The sequence below is a fragment of the Silurus meridionalis genome, chromosome 13 (genome assembly GCF_014805685.1).
Source record: "Silurus meridionalis isolate SWU-2019-XX chromosome 13, ASM1480568v1, whole genome shotgun sequence".
Classification (NCBI taxonomy): Eukaryota; Metazoa; Chordata; class Actinopteri; order Siluriformes; family Siluridae; genus Silurus; species Silurus meridionalis.
This window is the reverse complement of record NC_060896.1, coordinates 18158572-18175198: the sequence shown is the minus strand read 5'-3', so window position 1 is coordinate 18175198 and position 16627 is coordinate 18158572. Positions and strand designations below refer to the sequence as shown.

The following is a 16627-nucleotide window of genomic DNA, read 5'->3' as shown; positions in this document are numbered from 1 at the left end:
CGGAGTCAGTGTTTATGATTAGAAATCGAGTTTAAACCCCAGTTGAATCTTAGCCACTTAGAAAAGCCATTTACTGTTCATCACTGTTCAGGTGTGATACACTGATTGCGTTTATGTGATGGATGGAAGATGGTCAAGTAAAAGCTACATTCCATGCACTTACATATACATACGTGCATGCAATACACTCAAATCATGCTTTTAGGTAACAAAAATAGAGAACATAAGTGAAGAAAATGATTGTGTCAAAGGTCATAAGGGAAGCTTCAAGGTTTCTTTTGCGCACATCTTTATTATAGTAAAGACTGATCTGGCTGTGTGCGTGTATATAGAGTCATATTAGAAAGTATTTCAATCGAAGCACAATTCTACTGTTTTTGCTCTACATGAAAGACATTGTGGTTTGAGATCAAAAGATTAAATTTAAGTAAAAGATCAGAATTTCTAATTTTATTTCCTGATTCTAATTAAAATGATCAAGTAATTAGACACACTGGAACATGTGTTTGGTCTTGCACTGTTGAACATTTAATAGCCCTAATTGTCTACGCCTGGTTTAAACTCTGGGCTTCTTCTGTGAAGTCTGCATTTGTTAAAACGAATAAACCAATATGAGGTTGAGAGAGTTGTCTATGGGGTAAAAAAAAAAAAGTTTTTACATAAATTTGAGTCTCTGTTCTAAAACCTTTGATCATCTACAGTATTTGGGGTCTGCCGTAAAAGGTGCACATTCTTCAGAATGAATCAGATCAGATTCATCTTATAATCTTAAACCCAAATGTCTTCAATGTATTGCACAAACAAGAGAACTGACCCCTCCATTCCAAAACTCAAATGTACCAAATATAATTTATTAAACATTCTCCTGCTGTACCAAAGAGTGGAGGGGGAAAGATACTTACCATAGGATCAACATTCAAAATGCTGACTTTTTCAGCACTGTAAATCACTTCCTTAACATCCATTGTCTCATCAATCACCTGTCAACACAGACAGGCAGCTGTAATTACTTACTCTAAGGAGTCTAAGAGTGTAAGTGAGAACAACCCAGAGATAATCTGGGGGCCATATTCAGAACCGTGTTATGCACGGAAGAGAAGATGCAATAGTTAAAAAAAATAAAAAAAATAAAAAATTTAAAAAAAGGCACACAACGGCATTTAAACACTATATGGCTTAAGAATGTGGACATCAGACCACTGCTTGTTGAACAAGCCATCCCAAAACCATGGGCATAGGAAGTTGGCTCCTCTCACAACAGCATTGACTGTTTTCCACTAGAGATTGGACCACATTTGTGACAGGCTGGAAAGTCCTGGAATGCATTTCAGTTAATTCCTACGGTATTTAGTGGGGTTGAGATCATGGCTCTGTGCAGGACACTGCAGTTTTGGCAAACCATGTCTTCATGGACATTATTGGACTCTCCTGCCGGGACACATCGTTCCAAGAAATCCTAAAGATATTGCAATTCCGGACAATTTAGCTTCCAACTTGTCGGAAGCAGGTTGAAGTTGGGAACAGCCCACATATGAATGTAATGATGAGGTCCCCACATACTTTTTGCCATATAGTATAACTGAGAATTGCACTACGGGAATTGTTGCATGACAATTAGACACGTGGATTTGGTCAAAAACGAAGGTAGTTGTGCATGACTCTGACCTTCAGCATAAGCCGAGTTCTACATACAGACTCAAGAAAGATCTCAGCCACAAATTGTGTGTGCCAGCAAAAGGACATTTCTGTTCCGCTCCAAATTTTTTAACCTTATCTAACTTGTGTTACTCTGGTAGTTTGAATTGATTGTGCAAAAAATAGGATAAAATGGATAAAATGATAATTAATTGACTGCCCTATAAATCTAATAGATACCATTTTACTGGAAAGGGAAACCCCATCTCAAGTACTTCTACCAAGGAAGAGAAATCTTACAAACTGTAGGTAAACTACATGTAAAATATGGTGTGTTTTAAAATACAGCTCTTAAATAACAATATAGACTGCAAAATGTGTTTCCGGTTTTCCACTGAAAAATAGACATTTATCAAAATTCATTCTCATAGAAACTTTCTTAAAAAAAAAAATAGATATTAAATAGATATTAAAAGTAAGCAGTTTTAAGTATTATTAAGCACAATCAATGCCACAAAAAACAAACTATTTGTCTCTATTCTTAATTGTCTATTCTACTAAAACAAAAGTTAGATATGGTTATTTTTGACATATTAGGGCAACTGGTTCTTTTTCGACAAATAGTAAATTTTTACTATGCATTTTGTGTAGTTTGAAAAATGACATCATATGCTAATTTCTTGTTTTGTATTAATAATCATTATCGATGACACTACAGTCAAACTCACAGAATGCACAGGACAAACTGCTTTGAAATACGTTTAAATCCCTTAATAACTATGTTTAGATTTAATCCGTTTTCCCATGCATCTCTGTGTGCACTAAATGTAGAATGACAATGCCATCATCTCCTGCAGAGTATTTTAACCCACATACCCTTCAGGCCAACGCCCAATCACTGAATGTGTTAGCAGATGTTCAGGTTTTCCTGCACAAACCTCTAGGTGTAACAGAAAGAGGCATGCTGGCATGCATACACACAAGACCACACTTAGTCAAGTGCATCCCAGTGACTCATTATTAAACAGTGCAGTCAAAATCAGTACTAGGATGTGGATATGGGAACAAAAATAGGGGAAATATGACATGGAATGACTAATGAATGGAAGAGAGACTTAAACATTCTTTAATTTTAGAATCCAAAAGCGCATGTAACGTGAAAGTTAAATATAATCTACATCAATGTACATTAAGATGTTCTTTTTTTCTTACCTTTTATGGTAAGGAGCAAAATTCATTCATTTTAAAACAGATAATCCAAAGGATAAGAATGTGCTGCAGGATTTGCAGCTAAATGTTTATGGACACCTGCCTATTACACCCATACATGTATGTGCTTGTTGATTATCTTCCTCCAGAGCATCTGGAACAGCTCTTTTAATCCAATCAAGGCAAAACATGTCTTCATGTACATCACTCCATGCACAGAAAAACTGACATGCTGAAAACATTTGGTCCCCTTATCCAAAGGAAGGAAATTTGGAACAGCACTCCAAGAGTATATACAATTGCAAGCTTCAGACTTCTGAAGAAGGTCCACATGTAGGTGTGATGGTCAGGTGTCCAAAAAAACGTCAGCCATATAAAGTGCACCAAGTTAATCCTACAAGACACAGCTTTATTTCATGTGCACTATGACAGAGAAGCCACGCATGTCTCACCTCATTGTCGCTGATCTTGTTCTTGCTGTTGATAACTCTCTCCTCTGCTCCAATCAGACCATCCAGACCATTCATCATCCCAGAGCCTAAATACAATAGAATACAAGAGCACTGCCATTCACACAAAAATCTTCAAGACATTTGGACACAGATTCAAATACAAAATCATTGGGAACTGCCATTCTAAGTAATGTTTAAAAAAAATCATCAACATGTATGCACATAGTAGGGGAAATAATTATCTGATCCTGTGCTGATTTTGTGAGTTTACCCCTTACAAAGAAATGAACAGTCTCGGTTTTATATAGTAGTTTTTTTTTCTAAAAAGAGAAAGACAGAAAATATATATAAAAAAACCTTTAAAAAAAAAAGAATATCAATGAATTTGTATTTAATCAAGTGAAATAAGTATTCAAGCCCATACCAACCAGCAAGAATTCTGAATCCCACACACCCACCACCACCATAGAAAAGAAAAAGAGCTCTCAAAGGACATCAGGGACAGGACTGTATACCTGCACAAGGCTGGAATGGGCTACAAGATCATCAGCAAGAAGCTTGGTGAGAAAGAGAGCACTGTTGGCATGATTATTCAAGATTGGAAGAAATACAAGATGTCAATCGTCCTCGCTCTGGAGCTCCATGCAAAATCTCACCTCATGGGGTAAGGATGATTATTTCATAATCTTTCTTTAATGGTATTTTTTATGGTTTTTTTATAGTCTGTCTCTCTGTGTTAAAATAAACCTGCCATAAAAACCTGGACTGATCATTTCTTTGTAAGCGGGTAAACTCACAAAATCATCAGGGGATCAAATAATTATTTCCCCCACTGTATGTGCTGCATGACTGAAACAACTAGAAATGGCCCCCTGTCCTGAATGGCAGGATGGTGGTGGTGGTGCACAAGTATATAAATATATATAAAGGACACACAATTCATTATAAAGCATCATACATCCGTAACTCAGAGTCTTAACTACTGAACCACCACTTTTTAAATGTTGTTGGCCAAAAAAGTAAATAAATATAACACCCCATCTTTAACAGCACATTCTTCCTGATCACAATCATAAATTTGGCATAAATAAATAAAAAAACCCTATGGAAAACTTTGCTGAACTGCTTGTTCCAGCTAGCCTTCAACAATGATTCAGCATTTAATACACAGGGATCGGGTTGCATGATTAATGAAACTTGGGTGCAAAGGTCAATCTGAATCATACAATCGTACAAGTACATTTACTCTGACCGAGCACACAGAAAGAGCTATTTCTATAACTTTTAAAATGCAAAAAGACGCCATGCTAATCAGGCAACCTTACCTACATACTAATGGTGTACAGAGAATTTAACACAGCAGTGTGGAATGCAACCCAAGTATTGGGGACTGAGGACTCAATTATATGTTGCCATTACAATATTACTGGAGGATTATAAGCATACAAAAAACTTGTGTGTGACTATGACACTACATTCAACATTTATAACAAATAACATCATGCTGGTGATTACCAAATGTTTTTTTTGCTTCTTCTCCAACACATGTTGCCCATTTGGTCACAGAATCATAAGACCACAATCAAACAAAAAATTGCATTGTGCACTTGAAGCAATAAACAAGCTCTTTCTCAGTTAGTTAGGAAATGGACCAGAATGTATACTATATTGCCAAAAGTATTGGGTCACCTAGTCATAAGTATGGTATGTGATTTTTGAGCATCACATTCCACATTTAGTCCCAAATTGCTCTTATACTTCCCTCCACTCTTCTGGGAAGATGTTCCACTAGATTTTAGAGTGTTCTTATCGATATTCGTGTTCATCAGCCACAATGGTGTTACAAAAGGCAGGTACTGATGTAGGTGAGAAGACCTGGGGATGCAGTCAGGGTTCCAATTCATCCCAAAGATGTTCAGTAGGGATGAGATCAGAGCTCTATAGCAGGCCACTCAAAATCTTTCTCTCCAAAGCATGTAAACCAGATCTTCAGGGAGCTCACTTTGTGCACAGGGGCATTGCCATGCTGGGACAGGGTTTGGTTGGGTTTCTAAGTTAAAGTGAATGCGAAATTTTATTAGAGCGTATCTAAAGACGCCCTACAATTGAGTGCCTGCAGCTTTGTGGTAACAGTTTGGAAAAGAACCATATATAGCAGGAAAGGTCAGGTGACCCAATACTTTTGGCGATATAGTGCACTTGCCCCCTTTAATCACAACTTACAGCTATCGATCTATTTTGTTCTCCAGCCTGTCAAACACATTAGACTCAAGCCTGAAAACGTTAGCACGCAAGCCAAACACAGCAGATATCCCAGACGACCCAATCCTTTTTGATATGACATGCAGAAAAACAGTGTCACAAAGATATACAGTTAATAACAAGCCAGTTATTCTTAAAGCTAAACATTACCACAACTGGATAATGATAGAAATGCCTAAATGAGGATGAAATGGTTGGCTATCGTTCCTTTACACCCAGTCAAAAGGAACAAAAAGAAAGAGCCTCACCTGCTAGCTAGGAAGAAAAAAGCTAACTATTTCCCCCTGAATCAATTATTTTCTCTTCTAAAGCTGAAATGTGTCAGAGCACCACCTGGAAGCTCAAAATCAACATATTACACAGACTTTTTATTTTTACCTCAGACTCAGTATTCTCACATTTTCTCTCTCTCTCTCTCTCTCTCTCTCTCTCTCTCTCTCTCTCTCTCTCTCGCTCTCTCTCTCTCTCTCTCGTTTTAAACAAAAAACCTACATACTTTAATTTTTACATAATTGCCAGGCACCAAAATTACTGAAAGGCACAGACTATTAGCAACTATTAAAGGGGCACATTTCAGAAACTACAAAGCTGGCACTGGCATAATCTAGTACAATTATTCTATATGAAGAACAGGAGATTGGGAATCTTCTACAGCCATTCAAGTTGGACCAACGTGGTCATTTTTCCTCTTTGTTCCAGGTATGTTACCCGAGTGGCTCAAGCTGCCAGGAAGGACAGAGTAACCAACACCTTGTGTAACAGAAGCACGTTGATTTAGCAATCACCAAAAAAAAAAAATGTCCAACCTTTCAATGTTCCTCCACACAACCTCATTGCTGCACTGTCTCTTAGATTTACGACAATGATGTTCACCTAAGAAAATTCAATGAATCAGACCCCCTTTATCACAGCACTGATCTCACCATGCTCTATCCATCTTCTACAACTGCTCAAGTGGTCCCAACATCTCTCTGGGTCCAAAGAAGGGATGCTTCAAATTCTTCTCTGTTCAGCCAAATGGTTGATCCAATGAACTAGCAGTATTTAAACAAAATCTAAAGACCTATTTTTTTTCCCCCACAAGTACATAATTTAACACGACAACTATGCTTTTCTAACTCTATGCCCTCTCATGAAAATGTTTTTAGTTTTAGACTGATGGTATTCTTAGTATGTGTCAATCACCAAAGCCATAAACGTAAATGTAAAGACAACACAGTGGACGAAGCAGCTGAACTAGCAATGACCAGTTACACGGTCATAACTGAAAAAAGGCAAGATTTAAAATGGACAAAACAATACTGAAAGCAGCAAAAGTGGGGGAAATGAAGAGGGGGGGACACAACCACCATACAAAAAAGTGTTAAGAAGTCTGAGAGTGAAAAGACAACCGGCTACAAAGACCCACCTTTCTTGAAGGCACGTGGGGGTTCAGAGAGATCGCCTAGGTATTGTGGGTAAGCAGAGGAAGAAAAAAAGAAAAACAAAGATTGGAATTGAAAGGGAAGAAAAGAAAGAGAAAGCCAAGTGAGAAGGATTATCTAGCAGAGCCTAACAACAGAAATAAAAAAAAAATTAAAAAAAGACCGCCAAAAAAGGTCTCCGCTAAAAAACTTTGGATTTAAAGAAGAATTGGAGAAAGCAGCAAGATAATGTCAAAGGCAAGCTCTTAGAAAAGTTCTCATGATTCAGTAGAGCTCACTGCACTTAGCCTCATTAAGACCTGGATTAGCTGTGCACCTGGTTCTAGGGTCAATATTTGTTGTTTAACCTCTTGATCAGAATGTGACTTATTAGGGCCTGTATGTACCAGTAAATGGGATCTGTAGCTAATTGCTTATTCAAGAAACAATAAAAGGAAGACCACTATGTCGAATTGAAGTGTGGGAGTGCTGTGAATGTATTGGTACACTCAGAAATAAACAAGTCCTAGGTACCAGCAGGAACTTACCCTCAGGTTCTGACTGTGAGCCCAGGGAGTGGACTTGGAAGGGGCGGAAAGGTTTCCCCTCGAAAGATGGAACCTCCACACTTTCTTCAGAAGAGACGGTGACATCAGACTTTGACTCTGAAGACAAGAATTGGTCAATGTCTGCCTTTTGCTCCTGAAGATCATCTGAGAGAGAGAGAGAAAGAGAGAGGGAGTGAGTGTTTGTGTGTGAAAGAGAGCACAGTGAAAGCAGGAGCAAAAAATAACAGTAGCACAGAAATTCAACGTCAAAAATAAATGTAAGAAAGGGAGTCACAAGGCGTTGGAGCAGAAATCAGGAATATTGACAAATATAAGAAGGTGACGCAACAGTGTCATGTTTTTTATAACCTTAAAATATCTACACACACACACATTTGAAGTTCACTAGCTGAAATGCCCATGCATGCCCATCACACACAGCCACACAGCCACACACACACACTCCTACACACTTACCAATCTCATCCTGGATCTCATCTGCCACATAGGGCACCTTATAGAGCAAAGACAGGCTTTGATTCATCCTTTCCTCAATCACACGCAGGTGGGTCACCACCTAGGACACACACATCCATTCAGATAAAAAAAAAACATTTGTATTTCATTTAAGATAGTGAAAAGGTTTGAAAAGTGACCTGCATTTTTTGCACACATCTCACTTGTGCATCAGACAGGCTTCATCCTAGTGCTAAATATTACATTTAGATATTATATTACATATATTCAAGCTACAGTAGGAGCAGATTTTGAAAGAAAAAAAAAACAGTAAAGTCAGAGCTGTGCAAGTGTCCGAATCGGTGTTGTATTTCATGTACAATTCATCACATCATTATCACACCCTTTAATGTAAAGTAGTGACGGAGGCAAACGCAGGTCAAATACAGAGTTTTGAATATTGTCCAAAGGGAAAGGTACAAAAGCCAGCGGGCAAAACCACAAACAGGAAACGGGTAAAGGCTGGGCGACAACATGTACTGGGTAAATATAGAGCAATAAGGAACAAAACCGAGATCAAAACCAGGGCATTAATAAAGGAAAGAAATGGATTGCATAAATGCACTTCAGAGACAAAAGCAACTAAATGTAATACTAAGCAATAATAACAAAAGGACACACAGGGGTATAAATACAAACTAATCAAAGGGCAAACTCAAATTGGTATAGTTGCAGCCAATAAGGCTTAATTATGCCAGTTTAACTGAAACAAATAGGATCATCCAATAATTCGCTATAAAAAGTAAAAGGATTCTGTTACCTCTGTAATTTAGGTGCACTAGAATTGGTTGAAGGGTTTCAGTTGCTTTCCAGTTGTGAAATTAGAGAACTTATAGCCAGCTGGTGAATAGTCAAATGTGAGTGACTTTCTATTTATTTCTTCTTATTGTTTAAACTTGAGATTGAGTGACCTGTTCTTTTTTTACGTGCTGGACATTTTAAACCGGTGAACAGACTAAGATACCTGCATAATGTACAGTGGATTTTACTGGGTTAGCTGCCACTATCAACTTCAGAATTATGTAGAGCCTCAGAAAAACCCAATAACATTCAGTCTGTGGTCTGGCCTGAGCAGCATGCTGTGAGATTACAGCAGGGCAACCCACTTTCCTTCAACCATGGCTTATATTTTTAGATTGCTGGCTAGTGTAAAGTGCCAATTTATTCTGCAGTATATGTGCTGCTTACAATGCTGCATACTGAGCACACTATGCAAAGCACTGCTGCTTGATCAGACAGTGGCATTAACAGCAATATTATTGTACTATATGTAATTACACAACTGACAGCATTATGTATTTTTTGTTACACAGCTAAGAATTCTAAATTATATATCATCTAAATGTGTGCACTCAAAGGTGAGATTAATTCACGCAGCATTCATCACAGCTAGCTAGTTGCTAACAAACTATGAACATGGCGCTATCCTGATTTGTTTTAATTTTTTTTTTCCGGATGAAAATTACATCATTATGAGCTCTGGCTTCCCACTTCTGAGATAAATCAAAATGCAGCATAAGTTACATTTAAATGCAATACTTAAAATCTAACAGCAGATGGCACTGACAGTGATGTTTATCCTAAAAGATCAAAAGTCTCCATATTTCCTTTGTTGAGTCCAAAATTCTGTTCTCCCTCCCTCCCTTTCTCCCTGCCTAAACTGACTCTTTCTCTCTCACACACTCAAACACATATACACAAATACATGCACAGAATGAGACAATTAGCTATAAATTGAATAATGGCCTAATAGACTAAAGCTATTTTCAGCTTTAACTGGGCTGCAATGTGTATGTCGTCGCAAACTAGTGTATAAGCTGTAATGTGCAGCTTAAGCACCCAGCACGTGGCAACATGCAAACTGAACTACTTCCTGTCATTTGCATTTATTTGAATGAAAATCAAAATTTTTCCCCTCATATATGTGCAATAATAAAGAAGACCTGAGTGTAACATTTCCTCTGTGGGCTGATTTTTTCACCCAGATGAACATGCACCATCAAAAAGTGACAATTTCCTCACAGCTTACAGCACACTTTAACACTAAACTACACTTTTTTTCCCCAGTTTTAAAACAGACAGTTTTCCAAATATTAATAAAAGCCACAGCTGACTGCATAAAAAGCAATAGGGGAACTAAGACCTTATCTGACATTAATCTATTAAAATATGTGCTTCCAAACATCACAGAAGCACAGGGTTATATAAATCCCAAATCCTCTAATAGCACAATAGTACGAGCCAGCTTCAATTCAAAAGCCTAGTCAAATGTTACGTTTATACAGAAAATATTACATTTGGCGGATAAATACTAATTTCAAACTGATCTGAGGCCAAATGAACAATCTAAAGAAAAGAAAAAAAAGAAGACAAATTACACAATCCTCATCACAGGACTAGGGCTACACACTCTTTATGTCTCTTGATTTCCCAGAAAACAGGTTTGGGCTCAGGATAGACTGGAATGCAAAGTATGATTCTGGCTTTGACTCAAAGGTTCCACCCAATCCAGTCCAATCCAATCTCTAAAAACAGCCAAGCTAAACGAAAGCTGCACAAAAACTAATCCGTCCTCACACACACACACACACACACACACATACTTACACAAATATTTACACAGAAATATACGGTGAAGTAAATTACACACAATAATGCTGTGTCTGTGTATGTACCTGGGACTTCATCTGGGTCGCTTTCTCAGGGTCAACAGACAGCACATGCTGATAGTGACGAATTGTGTGCTGCCGGTCCTTATTCTCTGCATGAACATACCTCCTCAGAGCCTGCAGTATACGGTGTGGCTAGTAAAAAAAAACAACGAGGGATTAATATAACATAAATGCTGGATTATTAGTTTTAGAAAACAGGAAGAAGAAAAAATTCAAATACACCCCATAATAAACGCATGAATCAACGCAATTATACAAATTCACAAGCTAGCTATCATTTTAAATAATACAGGTCGACCGATATTGGGTTTTCTCTGGTCGATATTTGATGCAGTTTTTTTTTTTTTTTTGCCTGATGTTTTCTGATTTATTTATTTTTACCTTCATCTAATCATTAAACTTACTTATAAAGAACATGTTTATTTTTTTTATCACCAGATTATTTGTGTAAAGCTGCTTTGAGAATGTTAATTGTGAAAAGCGCTATACAAATAAAAATAAATTTAATTGAATTAATTAAATCTAACAGTTAATTAATGACATGATACAGAAAATTGCTGAAACTAAACATTTATTTTACATTTACAAAGTTATTCCCATTCTCTCTCCAAATTTTTATTTTTTTTTATTCTCCAAAAGTAGCATCATATTTAACCAATGAAAGATATAAGGCTAGATTAAGCAATGTCGGATGGGTTTTGAGCTTCAGTGGGCTTTAGTATTTTCGCAGTGTTCCGCACCGCTGGCTCTTATCTACAGGTTCTGCATGCGGCAGAGCTCGTCATTCTTGCCACATGTCCTTGCAACTTAGCAGACATGATTTAAAAAACTACACACAACTGTTAGTAATGATGGCGGGGATTTTTGGTGAACACGCTGTTTGCTTTAAATATTCACACTTCTAACGGTTTCCCTGTTTCGATGCGGAATACAGACTACTGCCGCGTGCTGGTATAAATTATGCCTTTTCACGCAAGCGCAGAACGAACAGACACGGTTTGTTCAGTCAGAGGCACTTGCCTAGTCGTCGTCGTCTTCTTTCTCTAGCTTCTCCCATTAGGGGTCGCCACAGCGGATCATGTCTCCATACCCCCTTGTCCTCTACATCTGCCTCTTTCAAACCAACTACCTGCATGTTTTCCCTCACCACATTCATTAACATCCTCTTTGGTCTTCCTCTTTCCCTCCTTCCTGGTGGCTCCATCCTCAGCATTCTTCTACCGATATACCCCATGTCCCTCCTCTGTACATGTCCAAACCATCTCAATCTCGCCTCTTTTACTTTGTCTCCAAAACGTCCTACATGCACTGTCCCTCTAATAAACTCATTTCTAATCCTGTCTATCCTCGCCTCTCCCTAATGAAAACCTTAACATCTTCAGCTCTGCTACCTCCAGCTCCACCTCCTGTCTTTTACTCAATGGCACTGTTTCTAAACCATACAACATCGTATGGTAATCGGCCTAAATTGCTGCACAATCGGCCAATACTGATTAATTGAAAGAAATTAATAGATTATGTAATCAATCGGTCGACCCCTAATAAATAATAGTCATATTATTCCTGAAAATATATAAAAGCACCCTCAGCATCCATATCATCACATTGTTCAGCAAAGCACCAATCACCTAATGTCAGTTTTGCCATGTCTACAAAAATTATATTGATATGGTATTTGAAATGACAGTGTAATACACCATGTGCTTAATCCATTCCACCACAATCACACCTGATTTCAGCGCAATACAGTTATATTTGTGTTACATGTGGTAGTCACATTTGATTTTGGGTGTGTTGATTTATTTAGTAAAAAGATTTAATAAACCATCTATGACAAAAATGTGTAGCCTTAATACATGATGTAAAGTTGCATTCATTTTATAGATTTGTTTTTATGAGTAACTACTGCCCAGATAATATATTTTTTTTTAAACTAGTCCCAGGTTAGCAAAAATAAACACTAAATCAGAGCAGTGTCTGATAGACATAGAATAGTAACCAAATAAAGTTGAATATTTCATACTACTGAACACTGTGGAAAAACACGTACCGAAGGTATTTGCTAAGCTTCAATGGTCCTTATAGGTCAGTGAGGCTTGAGCACATAGAAAGCTTCTGGCTACAGGTTACTATTTAAAAACATACAGCAGATGTTTATTTGAGTGAGCTGGGGTGTGGGGGTGTGTGTGTGTGTGTGTGTGTGTGTGTGTGTGTGTGTGTGTGTGTGTGTGTGTGTGTGCGTGCGTGTAAGCTCACCCTGGGTGGGTCAGCCTGCAGGGCAGCAAGGTAGTTCTCCAGGGCAAAACGACGACGATCATTAAGCATGGCCTCCACCCGAGCCAAGTGAGTCTCCACCAGCTGCTGCTTCTCACTGGCTGCCTCTTCCTCCAGAGATGCCACCATAGCCTGGAAATGCTGCAAGGGGAGTTCATGTTTAGCCAAACTCTGCATAAGCTCCTAAATCTTTGTATTATTTACATCCAGTATAACAGAGGCATTTTGAAATCTCTATTAAAACAGACAGGGTGTGATAATGCTTTGACAATGAATTGTGTCAGGACCGAATAACAATTTGTACAATTTCAGCATTTAATCCACACCAAACATTTATAACTGTAAAAAGTTATGTTTATTAAGCACCAGTCAACTGTCTGTGGTCTGCTGAAGTCACGGTCTTGACCTTAACTGCCTAAAATGGTTCTAAAATTAGTATGTGTCTCACGATGGCTTTTTCTTCTTCTCCACTCTGCCTACTACCTGCATGTCTTCCCTCGCCACACCCATAAACCTCATCCATGGTCTTCCTCTTCCTTTGAGGCTCCATCCTCAGCATTTTTTTACTGATATACCCCATGTCCCTCCTCTGCACATGTCCAAACTATCTCAATCGAGTCTCTCACTTTGTCCCCAAAACATCCTACATTCGCGGTCCCTCTAATAAACGCTTTTCTAATCCTGTCCATCCTCATCACTCCCAATGAAAACCTCTGTCTCAAGATGGCTATGTAAAGGATAATCCATGACCATGTACTTTACATGATTTTTCTCCCTTATATTATGATCAGTTTCCTATACATAATATTTACCATATCAGTCACATGACACTCAAAGTCATCCATTTCGCTCATTATGAAAATGTTTACAGCAATTGCCATACTCAGTATACAACTATGACTATGTTACTATATTTACAGTTGTTTCAAAGTCAGTAAAAATGAACGGTGATTACTGAGTGGAACTCCCTGTGCACTGGATTGAATGCACACTTTCCATTTAATCAGAATTGAGTATTCAAATGGTATATTAAATTTTAAATGCTTACGCACTTGAAGTGTTTGAAACAGACAGAAATAAAAATGAAAGCACACACACACAAAAGACTGTAAAAGAAACAACAACCAACAAAGTACAATGGATTGCAATAATCTTTTCTGACTTTTGCTGATGTATCACCCACATTTACAAGTTTTCTGATTGGTTATAACATAAGACTAGTGATGACAACCTTTTGGGTTTGCATTGCAGAATGGGGTTCACACTGCTGAAACAGCAAAAAGGAACAGAATAGAGAGACTGTCTTGGCAGTGAATGTGTTCAGCATCTCTCCATTTCTGACATGCTGCTAAGATCTAATAGACCTGCATAAATCTAATACTGAAAGTGTCTGTTAATGTAGCACAAACACAGCTCATAAATATGATATAAAGTGTGCAGTAGCAATTGAGGGCAGAGTGGAGTAGGACATTAGGTACACTGAGTCAACATTCAATTCAATTCAGCTGCAATACATTTAATTTATAGAACACTTGCTTTATTTATTTTTCATTCCCCAAGGAACTTGTATAGTATAAGAAAATTACTTACTTTTCAGAAACCCAAATGCTTTTTGAGCCATATCTAAACTTTCTATCACTTAATTACTTCAAAAACAAGCCAACAAGATATGAGCAGGAGAAACCATTTTTTAGCATTTCACACAGCTTGCATCAAGCTATCCTCATAAGTTCTAAGTATTTCTGCAAGAACTGGCTACTGGGGAAGATATTAGCGAGGAGTGTAGAACCCCGCAGATCGCCACCTGCAGCTATATTTATAGCTGTTACTTCACACAAGTTTAAAATGTGTAAAACATATTGTTTGGTGGTCATTGTCAAAGTCTTCAAACTTTTTTTAATCAGCATCAAAATGAGATGAATATGCAATTCATGCTTTCTAATAACGTTGTATTTTGGTGCATAGATAACTAGAAGATGCAGTAAGTTCTGCAGGGTGCAAATTCTGCTCTTCGGTGGCTAGATGTCTACTAACATGAAGCTGCATTTACCTGGATCAATGTCTGTCTGTCTACTTTGGGGAGATTCTTGGCCTGAAGCTCTGCTTCCTCCCATTCCTTCCTTACCTGAGAAACAAAGCAGCAGAACAGAAGTGAGCAGCTTGGGGAGGAGGGGTCTCAAATGCATAGAAACCGAAAACCTAAAAAAAATAAAATCCCCACTGTACATATATATTTTATTTTTTCTCCCTCTCTCTTAAATTGAACTTCCCCATCCGTTTTCTCTTTTTCCCCCCTTTCCCTACTACCCCTTTCTCCTCACCCTCTCCATGCGGTTGCGGTGTCTAATCTCTAGCTGCTCTTTAGCCTTCTGGAAGCGACTATGTTCCTGATCATCAGCTGGAGTCTCAAAGTACACATCCACATCATCCATGGGCTGTGGAGTGGAGGGCAGTGCTTTGGGAGACAGAGAATAGAAGTACACTGTTTAGCAGAAAGACCAAAAAGACAAATGGCACAAAGATAAGTGCACTTACAGAGATACAGGTCAGTAGGGAGTTAGGAAGAGAAATAATGCTGTAACACAGAAAAAGCTAAAGAATAACGTATCCCTAAAAAGCTGGTAGAGGTGTTCATGCAAAAAAGACAACAGACAAATAAAACTAACACACTGTGGAACCATTCTGGAGAAGACCTCTCTGTGATTTTCTCTCTCTCTTTTTTTTTTGCCCTACCTAAACCCCACTAAACTTTGAACAAGAAAATCTTCAAAAGCAAGAAAAAGCTGAACTTTCATAAAAATCACTAGGGTATTGAGTAGGTTGAAATCATGTGCCCAACATATCATACAATTTATATAAAAGAAAAAAAACATACAGATTGACACTATATTATGATATTTAACTGCAGAAATGTTTTGATTTATAGGCAACCAGCTTTCAGCATCCCTGTTCATGTCAGAATTCAGATTTGTATAATAATAATATTAAGCAGTCTACAAGCAGGTAGATATGATAGTTGCTGATTATTTATCTTTTTGTATTTGGATAGTATCCATACACCTAGAACAGTAAGTATGCCCAAATTATTAAATAAACCTTCCAATTAGTGTTTAAGTTTTGTTAATAGATCTCAAAGTTTCATGGGCATAGAGTATTTTGGTGAACTGTGATGCATGGATGCTGTCACCCCTCATCACAAACCATTCACACAGGTTTGTTGACAGTGGGGTGGCTGGCCGCTTGGGCGAAATCACTCTGTGCTTCCTTCTGGCTCTTCCTTTTAGTTATGCAGTCATTGCTAGACATGCCTAAGTCTTTGCACACACAGTGAACAACTTTATAAACATTTACAGTACAAGAGTATACTTACTTATCTGTGTAACCCACCCCCCAACATTCATCTCATCTCTCTTTGACCTGCTAGCTTCACCATAATGCCCCGCTTATGTCCCTGCATGAAGTGCCTACAAATTACCCAAGTTTGTGCATGCTGTGTATATTCTTTCTTGGATAGCCTAAAATCAACATTTGCTGAAGAACTGTGGACACAAATTTCCATCATGAAGCATTTTTCCAAACACATTTCTTAGCAATGGTCACGATTTTCCTCAGGATTTGCACAAAGCAATAATAAACAAAAACAGCCTCCTCAAACC

General features: G+C 38.0%; 1 protein-coding gene across 4 annotated transcripts in view; it reads right to left on the bottom strand.

Annotated features, from left to right (window-relative positions):
• aplp2 (amyloid beta (A4) precursor-like protein 2) overlaps positions 1-16627 on the bottom strand; it is a 53508-nt gene that overhangs the window by 2372 nt on the left and 34509 nt on the right. The window contains exons 8-16 of one of the 4 annotated variants that reach the window (XM_046864093.1): positions 15293-15426; positions 15022-15096; positions 12954-13112; positions 10701-10829; positions 7987-8086; positions 7510-7674; positions 6967-7002; positions 3297-3382; positions 903-980 (exon numbers count right to left, since the gene is read on the bottom strand). In XM_046864093.1, the coding sequence (XP_046720049.1) occupies positions 903-980; positions 3297-3382; positions 6967-7002; positions 7510-7674; positions 7987-8086; positions 10701-10829; positions 12954-13112; positions 15022-15096; positions 15293-15426 (962 nt within the window). The remainder of the gene's footprint in view (positions 1-902; positions 981-3296; positions 3383-6966; positions 7003-7509; positions 7675-7986; positions 8087-10700; positions 10830-12953; positions 13113-15021; positions 15097-15292; positions 15427-16627) is intronic. The other 3 variants (XM_046864095.1, XM_046864094.1, XM_046864096.1) reach the window with 3 other exon arrangements.